At 32.5% G+C, this 23,296-nt stretch overlaps 4 protein-coding genes and 1 pseudogene across 6 annotated transcripts; 4 read left to right on the forward strand and 1 right to left on the reverse strand.

The window, feature by feature from the left end:
* The first annotated feature begins 2,520 nt into the window (after nt 1-2,520).
* On the forward strand, nt 2,521-3,489 carry LOC125821858 (uncharacterized). Of its 2 annotated transcripts, none has more exons than XM_049501221.1 (2): nt 2,521-2,962; nt 3,234-3,489. In XM_049501221.1, the coding sequence occupies exons 1-2, from the start codon at nt 2,536-2,538 to the stop codon at nt 3,275-3,277; spliced, it is 471 nt and encodes a 156-aa protein (XP_049357178.1). In that variant the 5' UTR covers nt 2,521-2,535; the 3' UTR covers nt 3,278-3,489. The 2 variants fall into 2 exon arrangements, with proteins under 2 accessions (XP_049357178.1, XP_049357177.1); XM_049501220.1 differs by having other exon boundaries at nt 2,522-2,962; nt 3,225-3,489.
* Nucleotides 3,490-6,503: 3,014 nt separating this feature from the next.
* LOC125821859 (transcription factor DYT1) lies at nt 6,504-7,846 on the reverse strand. The gene is made up of 3 exons (XM_049501222.1): nt 7,061-7,846; nt 6,789-6,965; nt 6,504-6,615 (listed from the first exon to the last, which is right to left on the reverse strand). Exons 1-3 carry the CDS (start codon nt 7,235-7,237, stop codon nt 6,541-6,543), a joined length of 429 nt encoding a protein of 142 aa, XP_049357179.1. The 5' UTR covers nt 7,238-7,846; the 3' UTR covers nt 6,504-6,540.
* Nucleotides 7,847-9,024: 1,178 nt separating this feature from the next.
* On the forward strand, nt 9,025-10,158 carry LOC125822995 (pentatricopeptide repeat-containing protein At1g55890, mitochondrial-like). The gene has a single exon (XM_049502448.1). The coding sequence runs from the start codon at nt 9,025-9,027 to the stop codon at nt 10,156-10,158; it is 1,134 nt and encodes a 377-aa protein (XP_049358405.1).
* Nucleotides 10,159-11,381: 1,223 nt separating this feature from the next.
* LOC125821848 (pentatricopeptide repeat-containing protein At1g55890, mitochondrial-like) lies at nt 11,382-12,796 on the forward strand (annotated as a pseudogene). The gene has a single exon (XR_007442616.1). The product of XR_007442616.1 is annotated as a pentatricopeptide repeat-containing protein At1g55890, mitochondrial-like (transcript).
* Nucleotides 12,797-19,365: 6,569 nt separating this feature from the next.
* Nucleotides 19,366-22,253, forward strand: LOC125821839 ((-)-alpha-terpineol synthase-like). The gene is made up of 7 exons (XM_049501204.1): nt 19,366-19,470; nt 19,607-19,874; nt 20,443-20,821; nt 21,008-21,226; nt 21,409-21,547; nt 21,623-21,871; nt 21,957-22,253. Exons 1-7 carry the CDS (start codon nt 19,366-19,368, stop codon nt 22,251-22,253), a joined length of 1,656 nt encoding a protein of 551 aa, XP_049357161.1.
* The last annotated feature ends 1,043 nt before the right edge of the window (nt 22,254-23,296 follow it).

Genomic DNA, 23,296 nt, shown 5'->3' on the forward strand with positions numbered 1-23,296 from the left:
GAAATTAAAGCAAAGTGAGGTTTAAGACAAGCAAAAAGACATTCCAATCAGTACATGCACGAAAAAATAATTCGGCGAGGCATAAAAAGTCATAAAGTGGTTGCCTAGAAAATCATTACAAATCATATCTTTTTTGTTAATTAAGATTATTAGCCCAATTAAAACAATATTTTTTTTAATACCCAAGACATTACTTCTCTGTCCCATGCTTTGTCTTAATGCCCCGCGATTTAGGTACTTTCTGCCTAAAATTCTCACTCTTCCCACCAAAAGAAACATAAATAAATACGTTATAAGTCACTATTACAACCTTGACTATATTTATGAGTTTACCTTATCGATATAATAATATACTTTTAAACTATTGAAAATACAATAAAAATATAGTACTTATATTTGATCTAATAAAACTCTCGAATTATTAGAAATAAGACAAAATACCAAGATAGATGAAAAAAAACCTTATTAGTAAGCATACTTCATCTTTAATTAAAAGTTGGGTTTGAGTCTTGGAATTAAGTTAATATTCGTAGAGAGTGTTTTATCCATCAAAGTGAAACTTCCGACGCAAATTCAAATTAGCTTAATTCCAAAATGAAATACTGCATCGGATGGTAAAGAAAAATTGACACTCTAAAAGAATTTTTAAGTATTAAGTAGTTTAATTAACTTCTTGTACATAAATAATGTTATTGATCCATTTTTTTTAATATATTTTTTTTTTACAAATGAAATGAATGAACCTCTGCTTTTCATTTTAGTATTTCAAGAGGCATTGTAATTTGATTTTGTCTGATAAATAATCCACTTTAGATTGCTTAGTCCATTTCATTATTAAAACAATTTGAATATATATATATTTTTTTGTTAATAATTTTTGCATTGTTGTATAGATTTAAGACGTGTAACATGAATAAGGATGTATGAAGTAGTTTATTTACATAACTATACCTTTTAATTTGACTTCAGCTTATATTAATGTCCTTCAACTTTGAATGTGTACAAGTAAATACTTAAATTTGTATAAAAATTAAACAAATAGACGCATTCATCCTACGTGACATTTTATATGACAAATTTGTGTCTTATGTGTCATTCTACATGTATTATGTCATGTAGAATAATATGTCTACTTGTTTAACTTTAAGTATCTATTTGCATACAACTAAATAGATGACATAGATATCAGCCAAAGGTAAACTAGAAGATACTATTTATATATTATGAAACGAAAGTTTAAAGAGAGTAAGAATTAAAAGAGAGATTCAAAGTAGGTGAAACCTCGTAGTCTCCGTCAAAAGAGATTTTGTATGAAAAGAACATATATCAGTTTCTAACTTACTGCTTGTGGCTGCTTCTCTTTCTGCCATGATTGGATTTCACTATGAACCATTACTAACCTTTAATCTTAAGCCAATTGTCTGTCTGGTGTCTCATATACTTCTGTCTTCTTATAATATAAATAATAATACTAATGTATTTACCTTTTCTACCCTTCACCCTAATTATGTACATTGGTTGGCCCCATCTCACTTTCATTTTCCCCTTTCACAAAATTCCAACTCCACTTGCATTATTATTCACCCAAAATGACCATAGCCTGTATGATATACTACATAATTCATACTTGTATTCCCCCCACCCTCAGATACATGACTTGACTCTTTTGGAAGAACATATACATATCAATTTGAAATGGTTTAACACAAACTCAATATATTTGTCGAACTTTTTTTTTTTGGATAAAAGAAAATTTGTTGTATTGAAACTCTAAACTTGGTTACTCGAATGAGCTGAGAATTTCTATTTTACTATTTGATTTATTACCGTATAAAAATAACTCAATTATCTATTTATCAATGCACTAGATTGTAAAAATTAACTTTTCAGTTTAGCAATGCATTTAATTAACAAAAATGCAATTCCATTGAGCCGGATGCTTAATACAATAAACACCATAAAATTCAATATATCCTTAATTTGAAGTACATGCACTACTAAAAAATCATTATTTTTCCACTAAAAAATGTTTAATGACTATTTCTACTGATTTGATTGACTAAAAAATGTTTAATTACTATTTCTACTGATTTGATTGAATCGGTCATAAAAGAAAAAATAAACAGTAATGTTTTTATACGGAAAAATAAAAACTTTTTTACTATTTGAGTGAAAAATTGTTTTCTACCATGTATTTTTCCGCGAGATGATTCGATGGAAAAATTATATTGTATAGAACAAAATCCTAATAATTCACGGTGAAGAAAACCTTTGCTTCAGTAGTGATACTCACTACTAATGATGAATGACCAAAGCATTTGTGACCAAGAAGATATTTTGGTAAATGATTTGAGTTTTAAATCCTTTAACAAAACACAAAACATATGTAGGGACAAAATCTTGAATTATTAAAAAGGGCAAAATAGGAAATTAACGACACATAATTGAGTTTATGGCCCACTTGCTCACACCATAAACCTTGTTAAAATCGTCCCTTTTTTCATCACTCTCTTTGAACCAATTTTCACAATTTCCATGGCTAACCTCTTCAAGATATATACACTTTTTCTATCCATCTTCCTCTTTTCTTTCACCATTTCTTCAACTTCAATCCATGACCTTCTCAGAAGCAGGGGACTCCCAGCTGGTCTATTCCCAAAAAATGCTGTAAAATCATATGATCTTGATGAAAATGGCCACTTACAAGTCTACTTGGATAGTCCATGTGTTGCAAAATTTGAAACAAGGGTGTTTTTTGATAGTGTTGTAAGAGCTAATCTTAGCTATGGTGGTTTAATTGGAGTTGAGGGTCTTTCTCAAGAAGAGCTTTTTCTTTGGTTACCAGTTAAAGATATCATAGTTTATGATCCTTCTTCTGGTCTCATCTTGTTTGATATTGGTCTTGCTCATAAACAAATGTCCCTTTCTCTATTTGAAGAACCACCTATTTGTAATCCTCAAGGTACTCTCTTTAATTTATTTATGTTAAAAAATCCATTCTTGATTAGTTTGTTATCTCAATCCTCTGTTTTTTCACTTTCCTTTTTGTTGGCGGAGTCGGTATTTTCAATAAGTTAGTTTGACCTTATTTATGTAGTGTGATTTGTGGCCTCTCTAGCTCTGCCACTGATCACAAATTTCAAAATTTTTTATTTTTTATTACTAATTGTATTGGATCTGAAATTTGTTGTGTTGTGCACCTAACAAAAGATGAATTTATATAGGAAATGCAGGTGTGTTAATGGAGAAGAAGGAAGGAGTCTGGAATTCAGATTGAAAGATACAAAAATTTTCCAGTCAGTGGAATCTCTGATTAAAAAAAATAAACTTTCAGTTTTGCTAGCTGTGTTCTTTGATTTTGGGTTTGATTGATGAAGGCTTGAAGCTTCAACAAGAGAGATTTGCAATGAGATTCTCAATTAGGTGCTTGTAGGGTTGTATAAAGTGGAAACTAACAGTATAAAGTTTTGGAAAGAGCAAAATTTTGAATTCTTCTTATTTATTTATTTTTTTAAAAATAATTCTTGCCTCTTGAAAAATTGATATACTACTAGCTACTAGTAGTACATTGTGTTATGATTAATTACCAAAAGCAGAGAAATATGGTGTGAACATATTTCAGTTTTTCCGACCTGCTCTGTCTGCCACAAACATTATTCTAATCTGACGAATAATCAAAGAATGACGGTCATGTCATTTCTCCAAAGTCATACTCCCTCTGTCCACTTTTATTTGTCATGTTGTGTTTTTCGAAAGTCAATTTGACTAATTTTTAAAGTTAAATTAGATTACGTTAATTCGATATTTTTAAAAAAAAATTAGATATTCAAAAACTATACGAAAAGTACTATAAGTTGCAATTTTTTGCATATCAATATGATGAAAATATACATCATAAAATGTTGGTCAAAGTTCTTATTGTTTGACTCTAAAAAAGGAAAACTTGACAATTAATTGTGGACGGAGGGAGTATATACTTCTAAAAACTGCATAACGTGCCATGTGAACCAAGGGTGGATGTAGCTTTCGGCAGCCAGTGAGGATATTAGACCGAGTGACGGAGTCAAATATTCAAATAAAAGGAATTTAAAATTTGTATATACATACATTTTTTTTTACTTTTATGCTATTAGTAGTACCGTATGATTTTTTAATGAAAGAGATTCAATTGAATCTCCATCCTTGGTTGTTGCTCCGCCATTGACACACCGCGCATAATCAGCCCATTGCATTATATTTGAATTAAATAGATATATCATAGAAAATTCAAACAAAACATGTTTATATTAAATTCACATTTAAATGGAAAAGTAAAAATTAATATAGTCAATTCCAACCTATTTGAGAATAAGGTATAGCTATTGTATGGGAAAATAAATATTGGTAATAGTGTATTACGTACGCTAATTTAAAATTTTGAATTCGTCTTTAATCATATCAAACTATACTCCAACTTCCATTTATATGTCAGGAAATGGAGTAGGATGGTCAAACTAAATTGATTCATGGTCCAAGCAAGGTATGGTCAAAGATAGAATTACATATTAATTAAGTGGTGACTCTAACTCATGGTTATTGTGCGTTGCTAAATTCCTATTAGTGAATTACCCGTGAGTCTTGGGATAAGGTCACACTAATGTTTTGTACACAGGAAAAAAAGAAATATATTAAAATATGTACTACCAATTTAATTTGTATCCATTTTTGCAGCAATGTGCATGATGAGGTTTTATTTTTGCATTGTTGTAATTGCATGACCTTATTATATGAATTATTATTATTACTATCATTATGTGGGACAACAAAGATTTGTGATCTTTAAGCTTGAATAGACCAGGGCGGGTCTGTAATCCATGTGTTAATATCAATTTGAGACTTTCCAGCAACTTGCCTTGGGGTCCACAAGTTTGGCCAGATAATTAATTTTGATTGAATATGAAATTTGTTAAGGAAGATTGTACTAATAAGTAATTATCACAATGGGTTAATATTAAGCTTCTTGAACAAAAGATCCTCCCTTAAATCAGGTTTATATATGCTATTGATTGATAATAATGTAGGTGGTTAGAATGGTGTTTAGTTTGTTCTGCACTCTCTTTTCAGCTTCCTATTTTTTGTCCTCTATTTACAATGGAGTGTACACATTTTCTATTATTGAAGTTTTGTATCCTTTGCTGGTGGTTAAAGACTTTTTTGTCCCTTGGCCTTAATAATGAAGGAGCTACGAGTTCATCCAAACTTAATAATTTTATGTTAAGAAAAATTCGTAGGTATAAATAATAGATTTCGAAATCAGTAAATCAGAGTGGACATGAGAGAATGTGGAATGAGATTTAAATGCTACTAGGTAGAATGTATATAATTTCATTATCCAGCCATCTAAAATGAGCAAAATCTTGAATCCTGTGTATATATTTGAATTGGAAACTAAAAGAAGTACAAAATTGAAAATGCTGTGCCTCATCCCTGACTATGTTGGTTTCTTTTTCGTGTGACTCGAATGTAAAAGAAAATGGAAGCAATAAGAGCAGTGGCGAAGCCGCCAAGGATAAAGTCTCCACCAGCCATGGACTTGTTGAAAGAATGATGAGTCCTTATATGTGTGACTGCTGGAGCTTGATCACCTCTTCCTCTGTCCATTCCTCCTTCAAACGGCGCAGGACTTGGGACTACTGTGAAGGTGTCTAGTTTTCTAAGCGCGTTAGCATTTTGCATAAGCAAGCTAACCTGAGCTAAAACTAGGCAAATGAGGAGAAAACTAAGCCTAGCCATAGAGAATATGAATATTGCTACAACTGTGTGCGCGTTTAGTCCTATTAATATAGACTTGAGAGAGTCTTTTTCGTGTTAATATTATAAGAAGGTAGGTAACTAGGTATACTACCCATGGTCTTAAATTTTGACGATTTGACGTCTGATTTGGTTTTTCAACTAGTCTTTTATTATTTGGATCCTTAGACCTGTTAAAGAAAGTTTTAACAAGGGAAGGTGATGCTTGAGGCAGGTTTATTTTCGGCTGTTCATTGAGGACGACATTGGTCAAAGAACAGAGAAGAAATCAAGAAAGACAGTGAAACAAATGTCCTGCTATATTACACGTCTAATATTGGTGTTTGTTCAATATCTTATTCAAACACATGTGCTGGCTTTTATTATTTAGCTGTTTCTTCAGCTGGATGGGATGGGACCAAAAATGTTATTTATTCAATGTTTCATATAGAGAAGCCAAAAAGTTTGGAGCCTGGATCCCACCATGGAAACTTCAAGTTAAAATGTATATGCTATTTCAAAGTTTGCCTCAGTTGAATTAAGTCAAACGTGACTGCATGAAATGCTATAGAATTAATATAGGAGAAAGTAATTAGTAACATATGATATGTTGCTTCATCAATATTTTGAAAGAAAAAACAAGAGCTCACACAAGCTCTTTTTTGGATACAATATTTCGAAAACATGATTGAATCCTTTTTTGACACCATAACTAAAAATTAGAGGTACTCTCCAATGAGACTTAAGCTATTAGGGGATTTCATGCTGGTGCTAGTAGATTCCGTGGATGATCTCCAGTAAGATCTCTCTGATTCGATTAGCTTCAGTTAGTCCACCTCGAACCACCTGAAACACATAGAAAGATTAACAACTTGTGTATGCTGTTATATTGCAGCACACACAGTACAAGGTGCTAAGCAAGATCTCCTTTTTGTACTATTACAAATCTTGATATCTTCGGGCAATAGTTTTTTTATCGCTACTAAAAACCTCACTTTTTTAACATATGTTTCTCCTACCTCCACAGATGTAGTAATAAGAATAGCTCCTTTAGAGGCAGTGGCACTGGTGTCATTAATATCAAATCCAAGAACATTCATTGCCTCCATCAGTTTAGTTAATCCACCTCTTTTCTTTTGGCAGACTATTTTTATCCAAAGCTTAGTTGGGCCAATGTGAGCCACTTGAACTTCAGGCTGTTTTAGAAAGAAAGACAAAAGTTGTTTTACTGTCCTTTTAATTCAAGAATACCAAAGATTGAAACTTTGGTTTTATACATAAAGTTACCTACCTCTATGCCCCATTTACCCATCTCCTCTGCAGTATCAATAATCTCTTCATTTTTTGTCTCCGGTTCCTCCCCATGAGTTGCCTCCATTTCAAGAAGCTGCTCACTTAGGTTGTCCACATTCATTTGTAGCTCCCTAATGTAAGTGATGGCATCAGTGATTATGGTTTCTTTAGTCATCTGAAATCAGACAAGAATTTAAACTTTTTTAGAATTAAAAAAAAAAAGGTTAAAAATTCATTCTTTATGAAATTATGTAAAGAATGAAGGGTTTTGATTCATTGCATTTGTTATGTTTGGGACCAATGAGCGTAATTGAAGAAGCCTTTCGCTAAGTTTTTGACGCCTATTTCTCTCAGCCTTAAGGTTCTTGGATTTGTATTCTTTAACTTCACCATCAATTTGCTTCCTTTTATCTGTTCTTCTTCCTACTTCCCTTTCTTCAGAGTTGTGTGAATTATCAAATGGGGTGTTGGGGGATTCCATTTTAGCACACCTAATTACTACCATTTAAAAGAGAATAGTTATAGTATGTTAAAATGGATTCCTAAATTAGAAAGGAAATCTATAGAGAGAGAGTATTGGTGCTAATGATTAATATGTTGAGTGCAGCTAAAAGAAGAGGCAGTACTGCACTGGTTTTTTGTTGTAGGCAGAGAATAGGTTTATATAGGTGCTCCTCACAACAGAAACATTTCTTGGTTGTGGGAATCTTCTTGTTGTAGTTTGTTGGGCATTTCCTAATTGATCACAATGTACTTGGGGTGTTTTGGAAGGACTCATTTTTGGCATGAGAAAGAGAGAGAGAGTGTGTGTAGAGTTTTGTAGGTTCAGACACTACAACCCTTTTCAGTTTTGGGCTAATTACACTTTTCACTATTGTTATCCCGAAAGAGATGAATTTAAACGGGGAATATGGTCAGTAAAGATTCACATACCCCAAGTTTAACTTGTTTGGGACTAAGTTGAACAAGTACTTTTTATGTTTACATACTAACTAGTATGCATATAACATAACAATGATTGAATGGGAACGGTGATATATATAGTGCCAACCAACTATGCCTCAATTCCAAAATAGTTGGAATCGGTTATGTATCCTCATAGTTTGATTATTTACGCCTAGTTGTCGTCTTACTAAAACCCTCCAACGTTATGAGGACTCGTAATAGGCCATAGGGTTAAAGAGTAACAGCCACCCGGGAAAAAAGAATTAAACAGAATGAAGAATAGAAGTGGGGTAATGTTCTTGTTAGTTATGTTTGTGACTACTTTGTGGTTTGTTACTGGCATTGTAAAGTACAAATGAGTGACCAGAGCTGCTTTAAGCAGGAGTTTTATTCTCCTTTCACTTTTTTTTACACCTGCCAGGAATAATTTCTTTTAAAGTACAACTTCATTAAAGCACTAGAAAGAGTTTATGGTATTCCAAGTATGTGTTTTGTACTTTAACCAGTCAAAAACCAAAATATGGTACAACAAGATACCTAGTGTATGTAGTCTAAGTCTAGGGAGGATGATGTGTACGTAGTTCTATCTAAAAATAACGGGAGATAAGATGATAAATTATTTTAATTGTATAAATATTTTTTTCACACTTATATCACAAATAAAAGTAGCACTACATGTCAATGCACACTGTCCATCCTGTCTAAAGAGGAGAAATTAAATACAAGTGCAGAATTATGATGCAACAACTTATAATTCTGGTATGGAAAAAGACCATAGGAGCCTTTTAAGTATCACATAAGTCCTTCGTAACATAACACCATAGAATAAGTTGTTGCAATCTATTGTACGAAATAATCAGGTTCTTTCAGCAATTATGCGATAGATTAACAAAGGCCAGATATAATTAAATATATTTTTTTCATATTAAATATAAAAATGGGGTATGTTATATGGAACTATATATATCTATTTCTCTCATTTCGAAAGTGCTGCTCAGCGCCAAAATAAGCAATCAAATGCCTACTTCTTCATCCCTCCGCTGCGTGAAAGGCATCTTCGCCGGAAAAGACAGAGCAATAAATCAGCCCATTACTTCTTCAAGACCCACCGATCGAGCCCAAGCAATTGTAGACTCTTTCAAAAAATCATCGGAATGCCCCAAATTCCGACTGAAACGCTTCCAATATGAAATCACCGTTCACCAACTTACCGAAGCCAAACACAAATCCGGCATTATAGATATCATAGAACATCAAAAAAACTATCCTGATATTCGTAACGAAGCGTTTGTTGCCCGTCTTATTCTTCTTTATGGCAAAGCGAAAATGGATCATCATGCACGTAAGTTGTTCGACGAAATGCCTCGACTAAATTGTCCGCGCACTGTCTTTTCCTTCAATGCCCTACTGGAAGCATATCTTAAATCAGAGAAATATGATAAAATCGGCGGCTTGTTTCGCGAATTGCCCCCGAAATTGTCAATTGAGCCTGATTTGGTGTCGTATAACACTGGGATTAAGGCATTGTGCAGGGCTGGTTTGTTGGATTCTGCTGTGTATTTGATGGATGAGATTGAAAATCATGGGATTAAGCCGAATATTGTCACTTGTAACACGTTATTAAAAGCATTTCATGAAAGCAAAAGGTTTTCTGAAGCTGAAAGTTTGTGGGCTATGATGGAAAAGAGAAATATTATCCCTGATCTTTGCAGTTACAATATTAAATTAACTAGTTTGGTTAAAGCTAAGGAAGTTTCAAAGGCGATTCAGTTCTTCGAGGAGATCGTTAACAAGGGTTTCAAACCGGATAATTTCAGTTACAGTGCTATGATAAAAATGTATGTTACTAAGGGGAATCTGGAGGAGGTCAACAAGTGGTATGAGAAGATGACGCAAAACGGATGTCTTCCGGATGTTTCAACATTAACGATACTTATTAGTTTTGCTTGTAGCGCCAAAAAAATTGATTTTGCTTTGGATTTGTGCAAGAAAGCAATGAATTCACGCAAAGCTATTCATAATACAATAATGCAGAGGGTTGTCAATTGTTTGGTTGAGCATTCTAAGATTGAAAATGCGAGAGAACTGGTTAAGTTGGCTGAGTCTTATAAGAGCTTTCCGTATGAGCTTTCCTTGCCTTTGCATAGCTAGTTTCTTTCAGCTATGTTTGATCGTTTACTTGAGCTGAAGTGATCAAGGGTTTGAGGAATGCTCTATACAAAATTTAGCTTGTTGCATTTAGGTTAAGTATGTTACATTTTGACTGTTAGTTAACATTCAATCAAAGTGTAGGATCTAAACATTTTTAAAGGATGCTGGTGCTGGACTTGTATAAATTAGATGCTTGCATTTATGTATCTAGAGATTATTAATGTTTGCATAATCTACAGAGTCTCACATGAGAATGCCAAGTATGTGAAAAGCAGTTGCAACGATTTTATTGTTATACCCCAAGGTAGTTTTAGGCCATTTAGAAGGGAAAAGGTATATGGATCGTTGGTGTACCTAGAATTTTGAGATGATCAAGCCTTGGTAGAATTAATTAAGGCGTACATTAATTAGTTTGGTACAACACGGTTATAAAAAAAGAGAAGAAATCACCTAAATAGCGAGTTTTACTAAGTGTTCTAATTTCAAATGACCACTACCTAGGTTTTTTAGTTTTCATTTTTAAATTCATGTCGGGATGATCAATTATAGAAGTCATTCATCTCGTAGGGAGTTGATGGAGCAGTATAGGAAGGGAAAGAGAGACTTACATATAGTGTTCATTGATGCAAAAGAAACACACAACATAGTCTATAGTTATATAAATTTGGGATTTCAATTTCAAGTTTTAATTTTAAGTCAACGTTTATTTATGAAATCTGCAAAAAAAATAAAATTTAACTCTAATTAAAAAGCCACGATTTCAAATTCCAAATTGAGTTGTCAATCGTTTTAAATGTAAAATCTGACACATAAAATTTACATTTTGCAAAAAAATATTTCATGCTCAAACACGAAGAAATTTGAAATATCATAGCTATGGAATATCTTTAAAAAAAAAACTTGGCTAGTTATCATTGTGACTAGTGGACCTTTGTAGAATTATGTGTCTACGAAAGTTTATAATAACACGTAGTCACAAATATTTATAATTTTCACAAGTTATGAATTTTTTTTTTTTTTTTTTTTTACCCCTCCTTAGGAGCTCCCACCCCTTTTGCTCCCTTGGTGACTCAAACTCGCAACCTTCGGGTTGAAAGTGAGGGTGCTTACCATTCGAGCAACACCCTCCCATCACAAGTTATGAATATTTTATGTCTAAGAAAAAAATATAATTTAAAACATTCAAATTTCATATTGGGTAATTCTAAACGGGCCTGAAAAGGAGCAGGCCTATATTCCTAAATGGATTAACCTCAGTTACGAAACTCCAATTCAACGCCGCTTCACATGTCTTCTTCTTCTTCCGTTTATCGCCGGCTTCACGGAATCTTCACCGGGAAACACAAAGTCAGTGTAAAGCTGAAAACTGAACAGCCCCAAACAACTTCCACCAAACCCACATCCAAACTTCCTGAAAAACATAAACTTCAAACCATTGTTGACAACTTCAAAAAATCATCTGAATCTCCTGAATTCCGAAACCGTTGCACCAACTATACGACCGCTATTCGCCGCCTTGAATTCAATTCTTCCGCTATCGAAGACATTTTTGAGCACCAAAAACAATACCCAGAAATTAGCAATGAGTTCTTTGTCTGCCGTCTCATACTCTTATATGGTACAGCAAAAATGCATGAACATGCCCGTAAACTGTTCGACGAAATGCCAAACCTAAAATGTCAACGAACAGTCTTTTCTTTCAATGCCCTTTTGGAGGCCTACTCAAGAGCAGAGAAGTACGATATAATCAGAGATTTGTTTCGTGAATTACCTGGGGAGCTATCGATAGAGCCTGATGTAGTGTCTTATAATACTTTGATTAAGGCATTATGGAAAGCTGGTTCTTTGGATTCTGCTCTCAGTGTAATGGATGAGATGGAAAATCAAGGAATTATACCTGATAAAGTGACTTTCAATACGCTTTCGAACGCATATTATGAAAGTAAAAAGTTTTCTGAAGCAGAAGATTTGTGGGTATTGATGCAAAAGAAGAATGTTGATGCTGACTTGGGGAGTTACACCGTTAGATTACAAGGATTGGTTGCGAATAGCCAGGTTAGCGAGGCGATTGAACTGTTTGAGGAGATGGGGAAGAAAGACATCATCCCAAAAGCTTTCAGTTATAACATTATGATCAAAATGTATGTGGATGATAGGAACTGGGAAGAGGCAAAAAGATGGTATGTGAAAATGGTGGAAAATGGACGTTATCCGGATAATGCAACATTTGAGATGCTCATTTCTTTTGCTTGTGACAAGGATAATCTTGATTTTGCGCTTGAATTGTGTAAGAAAGCTATTGCTTCAAAAGTTGCTATTTATAATGCAACAATGCAGAGGGTAGTCAATGTCTTGGCTGAGCATTCCAAGCTTGAAGATGCACAGGAGCTGGTGAACTTGGCCAAATCATATAAGCTATTCCACTCCCGACCCCGATCCCGGTATAAACTTTCGCTGCCTTCTCTTTAATAGTTACACATTTTATGCGGTAGTTTTACTTGCACTACTGTTTCTGCTGAACTATGTTTTTAGGATTTGTTTGTGAGTTTTATGAATTACCCTTCAAGATTGAAGAATATAAGGCTTGTGGAATGCTTCGGTTGAACGTATAAATATTTTGCTTATAGCAATTTAGTTCCATATTTACATATTAGCTACCAAATTACTAGTATATCATAAATCATAATGAATTCTAATGAAATTAGGCTATTTTAAGAATCTCATTCTGGGTTTTAGATTCATTCTTCAAAATATCTAGCAATCTCCAGAGGTAGACCTCTTTGCTTCCTCTAATTAATGTGCATTGCATAAAATTGCTTGCTGCGAACTGCGATAATCACCAGTTATTAATACTTCATCAAAACTCATGTTAAGCAAAAATAAGCAAGGCTTTTGCTGCATCACGTCACATTGTTCCAAAATGGGTCATTAAAGTACAATAAGTCAAACCTGCAGTTATGTGACGGGTTGGGCATGCTATTTTCAGCAAATATAAAACTCAAATCTCATTGTAGATCTTACATTGTCATCATTAACGTCAATGCGACGAAATAAACTTATGATCTTTTCGTGTTTATTCTTTTCTATAACTTGCCAGTGGTGGAAAAGGAACTCATAAAAATGATCCTTTATATTAATACCCAAAGTAGTACCCTTTTTTATTCTTAATTAATATCTTAAAAATGAAATGGCAGGAGTAATACTTTTTAATTTGTCATGAAAAAATCTGTGTATTGCTCTCCATCAATTCACATTTTCAGCATGAACATATATGAGAATTCTATTGTTTTAAAACAAGAAGAACTTCAGATTCTACTACTTTTTTAAAACTAACTTAAAAAATAGATTTATAACACTTATTAGAATGGAGAAGAGTACATATGCTAAGAATTATTGATGTGAATAAACTAACTTAAGTGAAAACCAAATGATAGGGTCAATTATTCGTGTTATGCTTGAGGGAAATAGGTACTCCTATAGGTAAGATTTTTCATGGAGCCATAGAACTCAATGATGTGCTCAATCGTGAGTCTCCATCTGTGTTGCAAAAAATTGACTTGATATGCTCTTCTAGGACAGGAAGGCAATGATTCTCATCATAAATGTACATCATAGGAACCATTCTGGCCACGTTGAGACAAGCCTTTTGAAAGGACAATGGAATTGCACTTGGTGAGAGGCACTGTTTATTGACATCTTTCTATGTGTTTGAAACCATGTCCAGAACATGTTGCCTTGCATCTTCATTAGTTAGGCCCTGCTCATCTTTCATCAAGTACTCTACTTATGATCCATCGTTCCCTTTTTGATGCTCATCCTACCAAATATTAGAACTACGTATTAGAACAAAAGTTGGATGATGGTTAACCCATCACCAACTCAGTTGGTGAGACACCTCCACTTAATCAGTACTAGCAGAGACAACCATTAGAAAGCGACCCACCCTTCATCAACAAAAAAAAAGGGACACCCCTTGCCAAAAGATTTCCCTCATATATGTGTATACCCTACCTTTGCGGGGCTGAGAAACTTTTCTTATAGTCCCTCAGATCCAAAGAGATGATATTTGAAGTATGGTTGCACGAAAAATATGAAAACAAAATATCAAGATATAAAACAAATGAATCAACACATAGTAACACCTTAACACCTTGAAGGATAAGAAAATACAGGATTACTAAATACTACTACTAATAAGGCTGTGAGAAGATGGGGTAGCCCTAGCCCCCTTCCTCTTCCCATCTAAAGGGCGACAACACTCGGCTATCTACTACTTATACCATAATTTGCCACTTTCACATCTTCCTATATCTAGGGTCATGTTCTCAATAAGTTGAAGTTGGGTCATATCCTGTCTAATCACCTCTCCTCCCTGTTATTCTTTGGCCTACCTCTACCTCTCCTAGTTTCTGCTATAGCCTACCTCTCATGTGCACGTCCTCTTCACATGCCGAACCACCTCAGCCTCACTTTCCTCATCTTGTCTTCCACGGAGGCCATTCCCACCTTGCGTCGTATAACTTCATTCTTAATCATCTCTCTCCTAATATACCCTCACATCCATGATCCATCTAAGCATCCTCATCTCTGCTATACTCATTTTCGGAACATGAGCATTTTTTGGCCACTTTGTAGAATAACAAGAGCAAATATTAAGTGTATCGGAAACAACTTCTCTATCCCGTAAAAGTAGATGCAAGGTTTGTACATATCTTACGGTTTCCCTACCCCACTTGTGGAATTACACTGGGTATGTTGTTGTTAGTAAAGCGCCAAAACTTATATAATCCTAGACATTTACACTCAAACTAACTTGTAAGTTGAATTGTGACAATATAGGCTACAAGTGACATAAATCCTGCATATGCCATTACACTTAATAATCAGTAATACGAAATTCAAATTAAATGGAGGTAAGTGAAGAACCACTGTTGATCTCTTTGGAGTGGGGTGCGTGGAAAGTAGAAAAAACACTAATTTCAAATTGGAAACCATTACTATCTTTTTACTTCAGCATTTCCAAGGCGAAGAAACCATTACTATGTTTCAGATGTCTTGATAGTACAATTTTTCCTTTTTCTTTTTTTACAATATCAGTGTATAGAAATTGAACTTTCAAGACAATTAGTTCAGTAATACAAGTGCCCAAAATCCCTACAGCTTTTCTCAAGTGGTCAATAGGATTCCCTCCATGTACCATTTAAGTGGGTTGGCTTCAACTCTTTTGTCAGAGAAATTTTCCTTCCACCATCTAATATTTACACAAACATATGCAGGCGTCATATTAGTTTGCAACTGATTTTGTTCTTTGACAACCTTCTCTCCACATGCTTTGCATATTTCACGTCCAATATCTCCTGTCGCATACAATTCCATGCGGTCAAAAACTTCGATACTTAATGTTCAGTCAATGAAAATGAAATCAAGAAAAGGCGAGATTGATATCATTCGTGTATAATTTTTTTTAATATTATCAGTGGATATAACTTAAATTTATTAAGATTTTTTTTCTTCATGTTTTACTCTCAATATTAATTACTTATTCTCTATTTTTCAAAATTTAAGATTATACATCAATTAATATGGATATTAAGTTGTCGTTTAGACATATATAATAGACGTTATTATTGAGTTGTCGACGTCTATGATGTTTTGAGTTTGTTATTGCAAGTTTTTAAAATTATGTTTAAATCAAATACTCATATAAGTTAAATTTATTTAAGCATAATAATTAATCAAATTACTTAAAGGTCATTTTATAATTAATTATATATGTATTTGACCATTTAGGAGTATTCTTATCTTAAAAGTAGAGTAATTGAAAGAGGGAACTAATTATGAAAATTATGAGGTTAAAGTCTGGCCAATGAAAAGTAAGGAAAAAAAATGTAATCCTATACATATATGTATACATGTGGGAGGATTTTACAAGGTATAACTTACATAATTATATACGTATATCTTATTTTTTAATAACGTATTTGGCCATATGTGTATTTTATGGGAATTGGGACGTATTTATGGGAGTCTGAGAAATATTCTTTTCATATACGTAATTTAAGAGGATATGAAAATTGTCGGAATTATTCTTTTCCCTATTATATTGAGAATAAAATTGATGAAAATGTTTAGAAATTTAGGGGGAAGAATTAAAAATGTCGAAAAAAATAATCAGTTTATAGTGTGAATAAAAAATATTATAGTATTTTCGTGGTTGTGGTTAAAATATTTATTATCAAAATAATTTATTATTTTTTACGTCAGTTCATAAAATTTAAACTTTATTGTTACATTTTATATTGTTTCAAAATCAGTATCAGAGCCTTTTGCTCAAGTATCCTTTACTTTTTATTTCCACATTTGCATTTAGTTTTTTTATATATCTATCTTCAGTTCTTTGGTTTTTGTAATTATTTTTCCACACTTCCCTTTACTTTTCTATTTTTCATTTTTGTCCCTTAATTTTTAGATCTTATCACTTTTAATCCTTTAATTTTCATATCTCTATTAGCCTTCTTGAAAATTTAATGTGTTTAGTTTAACCCCTCAACAATACTTATGATTACAATTTTTTTCCTTACGTATTTCTTCTTTCCTGATCAGTATAGGCAAAACATTTTATTTTATTTCATAATTTGAGGCAAAGAACTATGTCGATAGGAGAATATATCATGAAAATTTGATCAATTACGTAGGCAATGATGCACCATACTTCTTACTAGACAGTAGACACATTAATATTAAAACTTCTTAAAGTACCTTTCAAATAAACACATGAATTGAACATGACTCTTAGATTGATTCTTTTTATCGTAGTCAATATTACCTCTACATTATAATAGTACTTAATGGAAGAATTCTCCTTTCGATTTCCCCTTAAACATACTCTTTTATAAACAGAAAATTAATTAAACATTTGATGTCAGTTCATTAAAGAAAATCTTAATAATTAAACACCTATATGAGAACCTACAAGAAGGTTGTAATAATTGTTAAATATGAAATACTCATCCACTTTTATTTGTTATGCTGCGCTTTTCAAAAGTTAATTTGACTAATTTCAAAGTAAAATTAGATTACATTAATTCGATATTTTAAACAAAAAATTTAGATATTCAAAAACTATACGAAAAGTACTATAAATTGTAATTCTTTTTTCATATCAATATAATGAAAAAATACATCGTAAAATATTAGTCAAAGTTTTTATAATTTGACTCTAAAAAAGGAGACCATAACAATTAAAAATGGACGGAAGGAGCATACATTAGTTAATTATAGTAAAAGATATAGTAAATCCATTACATATTTTTCCTTTTAGATATTAATCCTGTTAAATGAATGTAGCCATGATGGAATGTAAGATTTCGGATCATTTGCGTATTACATAAGAAAAAGAGATATGGAAATTAATTAGGCGATAAAATTTCATGAATCTTTCTTGGAGATTAGTTATTTAATTAATTAGTTTGGAAAATTGTAAAGCAACCTGGCTTTATTACTCGTGCTTTGTATCCAGCGCAACTTGAGTAGTACGGCGAGTTTATCGATTAAACTTTGGGTTATGAAAGAAAGAAAGGTTCAAAGAACTGTCTTAATTTAATTGCATGCTAATTAACCTCGTATATATACCTTATCACAACCCCCATTTTCTTGGAAGTGTACACTAATCAGTGGCTTCTTTCTTCTAAACATTACTACGTCCTCCAAGCTAAAATAAATGAATTTCTGATATTTTTTCTATGGTCCTAATGAATTAATATTTGTTTTTCCCCCATAATTATCCTTTGATTTTTCAACTATCTCTAGCTTTAAAAATAAGTTTGGAAAGAAAAAAAAAAAAGAACAATGAAATTACCCTTTAATTAAAAAAACATTTATTTTGAATCGAAATGAGCACTATTTTAAGGTTAATATTGTGCTCAAGTACCAATGAATTCTCTTTGTCTGTTGATAAATATAACATTAACTAACAAAATCCTAATAGTACTGGCAGGACATCATATCAACTTTCGACTATCTTCGAAAGATTCTCCCTAGTTCATATTATTACATGTTTTACCTAAATAAATAAAAAATATATATATATATATTTTAATTTAGTGTTATTTATACCTTTTGAAGAAGTTTTTTCAGTGAAAATTTCCTATGAGTACATTAAATAAGTGCTCTTACTATTTCTTCAAAGGCAATATTGAACATGAACTTATGACGAGAGGGAGTTGCTCGGATGGTAAGCACCCCTCACTTTCAATCCAAAGATTGCTAGTTCAAGTCACCAAGAGAGCAAAAAGGTGTGGGATCCCTTAGGGAGGGTAAAAAAAAAACATGAGCCTATTATTATTATTATCATCATTTTATTGTTATTGTTAATGATATTTTCATGGCACGGTATCTAAATAGACTGAAGATTAGTTATATTCAGTACTTAATAAGTATTGAGAGAATCATCATATCATGCAAATTTTAGAATGTGAATACTCCAATATGAGTTTGAACTTTCAACTATTGGGATTTTTTTTTGCTTTGGAATTGGAAGGATTTTATTTATAAAATAGTAGGTTCATCCATATAAAAAGGAACTGATCTAAACGATATAGTTCCATTCGCATCTCCTTCAAGAGCTAGTGTAAAGGAAGGAGATGCTTCAAAAACAAACAACTTGTTCATAGACATATTTGGATCCATAGTCTTCCTTCCATATTCCGCTAATATTGGTATTTGATTATACACATATTGAGAAGTGGGGAAGGCCGGAAGGGGAAGAAAGGGTTGATCTTTTAATTTGTCTGTCAAATACTTTTTCGATTTCAAAATAAGTGATGTTTTTAACTTAGTCATATTCCTTAAGAAAATTACTCCATTTTGAAGAAAAAATTTCTGGTAGAAAAAATTAGTAACTCTTTTATGGTGTAAAATTTCATGTATTAAAAAGGTAATTTTGGCAGTAAAAAATGATTCTTCTTTGAATATGTAAAACAAGCTTATTTTGTAGCAAATAAAAAGATAAAAATGTCACTTATTTTGAAATAATAATAAGTTGACAATTATACACTTGTTTAGAATATAAGAAATGAAATTAAGATTTTTCTTACATTACTCTTACGTGTTTTTAAAGTAGGGATTGAAACGTGAGAACTCTTTACTTCACTTGTTTTATAAAAGGTGAAAATGTGGCTCACTTTTTTCTTATTATTGTAGACATACATGCTTCAAAGTTGCATATCAGCTATGGATATTAGGAGGTCAGGAAACTACAAACCTAGCATTTGGGAGGATGGATATGTCCAATCACGACCTAATTTGTACGCTGTAAGTCCAAAAATATTTTTCATTTTCGACATTCCAAACTTTATTTACATCGCGATAGATGCATGTATGTGATAATTAATTCTTGTATATATTTTTGGGAAGAAAAGAATTAGTGACAAACTTGTTTATCATGCAGGAAGAGAAATATTGTGAACGAGCTGAAAAACTAAAAGAAGAAGTAAGAAGGATGTTGGAGAAAATAATGACAAGCTCATTGGAACAACTTGAGCTTATTGATATTTTGCAAAGACTTGGCATATACTATCACTTTGAGGAAGAAATTGATACGGTATTCAAGCAAATATACGTTAATTATAATAAAAGAGATCACCATAATGAGGAGTTGTATGCTACAGCTTTAGAATTTCGACTGCTTAGACAACATGGCTATCATGTTCCTCAAGGTATTTCAAATTTTCCTTCTTTTTTTTAGTTGTGGCAAGTCTAAGGTTTTTAATATAACACATAGTACATGACTGAAGTCGTAGATGGTAAGTATTTCTCCATCCTTAAATAGATGTTTCAAACTTAAGGCCTGGGAATGGTAGTCGTATTTGGCAAGTAGCGTTTTACTCCTTAAATACGACTCTAGACAAAAATCCGGATTAACTAGACGATAAAGTGGGTACCAGACATACGGGATGGGAATATATACACTGATAATATAAAAAATATATATTTACACTTATATGTCATAGCATGTTGCCAATTACATGTACTTATCTTATGCTCCCTCCGTTCCATTTTATGTGGCACTTTTCAGATTTCAAGGTTCAAACCAATCTATCTTTGACCGTAAATTTTTCATAGATCTTTTAAACATTTTGTATTATCAATTATTGTGACTTATTATAATACTTTTTAAAAAAATTGAAGATTCCATGCGCAAATTCCCGGAGTAGCTGATCTTATAGCTAAATCCATGCTTAAGTGTTTATCCTCAAGTAGTTACTTTTTTTATTCTTTTTGTAGAGATATTTTGCAGTTTCATGAATGAGGAAGGAAAGTTCAAAACAGTCCTTGTGGAGGATACTAAAGGACTGTTGAGTTTGTATGAAGCTTCCTATCTTTGTATGGAAGATGAAAACATTATGGAGAATGCTCGAGATTTCGCCACTCATCATCTCATGGAAAGCCTTAAGAAGAAGAAGATGGATGAGAATGTTGGTGAGCAAGTATGCCATGCTTTAGAAATGCCTGTGCATTGGAGGATGGAGAGATTAGAAGCAAGATGGTTTATAGAAATTTATCACAAAACAGAGAACATGAATCCTCTTCTACTTGAACTTGCAAAGTTGGACTATAACATGGTGCAAGCTACATACTTGGAGGAACTAAAACAAATGTCAAGGTGATTTCTATATGACCTTTGAAAGTGAAAACAGTACTATAGAATACACTATTTGACATTTTTTATGAAAAATATTTTTAGATATCTGGTTGGTGAGTGAAAATTACTTTCTAAAAAGATACTGTAGTATATATAATCAATATTAGTAAATTGGAAAGAACATTAATCTTGTTATGACGCATGCAGGTGGGACAAGAACATTAAACTTGTTAAAAAGATGAGCTTTGTGAGGGACAGATTAGTGGAGGGCTTCTTCTGGGCTGTTGGTTTCACTCCTAATCCTCGGTTTGGATACTGCAGAAAGCTTTCAACAAAGCTTTCTGTTCTCCTCACAACAATTGATGACATTTATGATGTTTATGGTACCTTGGATGAACTTGAACTCTTTACTGATATTGTTGTCAGGTTTGTCCACATGCATGCTTTACATCCATCTTTTCCGCTCTCCCAATTTTTATACTATCATGTCATGTCACCTAAAAGGTAGCCCCGTACGTCCATAATAAATGAAATCAATAACCTGGAATCTCAAATTCATTGTTTATCATGGAGTACTTAATTATTGTGGTTACATGTATGTTGTAAAGATGGGACATCAATGCAATAGAGCAACTACCTGAATACATGAAAATCAGCTTCCTAGCTCTCTTCAACTCAATGAATGAACTCGCTTATGATATTCTCAAAGAACAAGGGTTCAGCATAATTTCACAGATAAGGAAGCAGGTAATAAACCTTTTTTCTTTATCTTAAATTTCCCACCTAATTGTATATTGACATGTTCTGGATCAAATATTTCAGTGGGCTAATCTGTGTAAAGCTTACTTATTGGAAGTGAAGTGGTATCAAAGAGGATATACACCAACGTTGAATGAGTTCCTGAGAAATGCCTGGATAACCAACACCGGTCCTGTACTAATAATGCATGCTTATTTTTGCATCACAAACCCCATAAGGGAGGAGGAATTAGAATTCTTAAATCATTATCCTCCCATCATTTACTCACCTTCGCTAATTCTTCGACTTGTAAATGATTTGGCAACTTCACCAGTAAGTTATGCCTGCCTGATCAGTAATTAGCTCCTTAATAATCTCTGATACTCACAACTCAAAAGTTGTTCCATTTTTTGTTCAGGATGAAATCAAGAAAGGAGATTATCTTAAATCGATCCAATGTTACATGCATGATTCTAAGTGTTCTGAAGAAAATGCTCGAAACTACATAAAGAAATTAATTGATCAGACCTGGAAGAAGATGAACAGAGACATACTAAGGGACCAATCCTTCTCAAAGGATTTTAGAAGAACTTCAATGAATTTAGCTAGGATTGCTCAATGCATGTACCAGCATGGAGATGGATTTGGTATTCCAGATCGTGAGACAAAGGATCGGATACTCTCCTTGTTCTTTGAACCCATTCCTCTTACCTGAAATGCCATGCTTCATTATGCCTCCCTACACATCAAAGCTCAATGTAACAGAAATAAAATATACTACTGTGATAAGGCACGTATCTTCCATAATGATTTGCATCTTCTCAAACTCCTGGAGGTTTCACACATGGTGGATTGAGCAGCTTGGCAGTTCCTTATGGTTATTATCGGTCTTTATCCTAAATAGTTATGAAGTTGTTATAGTATATAAGACTGCATCCAGTAATGTGTAGGCAGGCTATAGTATATCTTTTATATGCAGAAAGATCATTACGATCGGAATGCCCAATTTTCTATCAAATAATTTTGTGTATTATAGATATAAATTCTTAATATTTAAATTTAGATATAATTTATCTTTTTAGGATTAGAAATTATAAGCTAAAATAGATAGCCAACACTTTACCCCTCTTTTGTATTTTTTAATTATTTTTTTAATTAAAAAATAAGAAATGAAAAATAAATAAACAAAAAAGAATAAGTAGAAACGAGGAAATTTAGAAATTGAAAAAGGTATATATTATTTTTATTTTTTTACTACTACTGTCATATTTTTAGTGTTTTTTTTTAGATCTTGAAAATTTCAAGGAAGAAGAGTAGGTGAGACTTATGCTTTCTTTGGTAAACTTTGTGGTTTCTTTCTCATGTTTAATTATGAAATCATCAATAATTAATCTCATTAATCATTTTTAATGTATTGGAAATATAATTGAAGAATATTTTCAATATTTAAGCTAAAGAGCAAAAATGTCCAAAAATAAACTAGTTTATAGTGTGAATATGTCCTTTTATCATTCTGGCCAAATTATGACCAATTTTTTATGGCCAAAAGGATTTTTCCTCAACTATATCTAGCTTTAAAAATAAGTTTAGGAAAAAAAATAAAATAATGAAAATATCATTTAATTTGAATCGAAAGGAGCACTATTTTAAGGTTAATATTGAAGTACCAAGGAATTCTCTCTGTCTGTTGATTCATATAGCATTAATTAATTGGGAACAAAATTTGACTAGTATTAGGGGCGTCAAAAATGAGCCCAA

This window comes from Solanum verrucosum, unplaced genomic scaffold, assembly GCF_900185275.1.
Source record: "Solanum verrucosum unplaced genomic scaffold, falcon-dt-bn FXZP01000103.1, whole genome shotgun sequence".
NCBI lineage: Eukaryota > Viridiplantae > Streptophyta > Magnoliopsida > Solanales > Solanaceae > Solanum > Solanum verrucosum.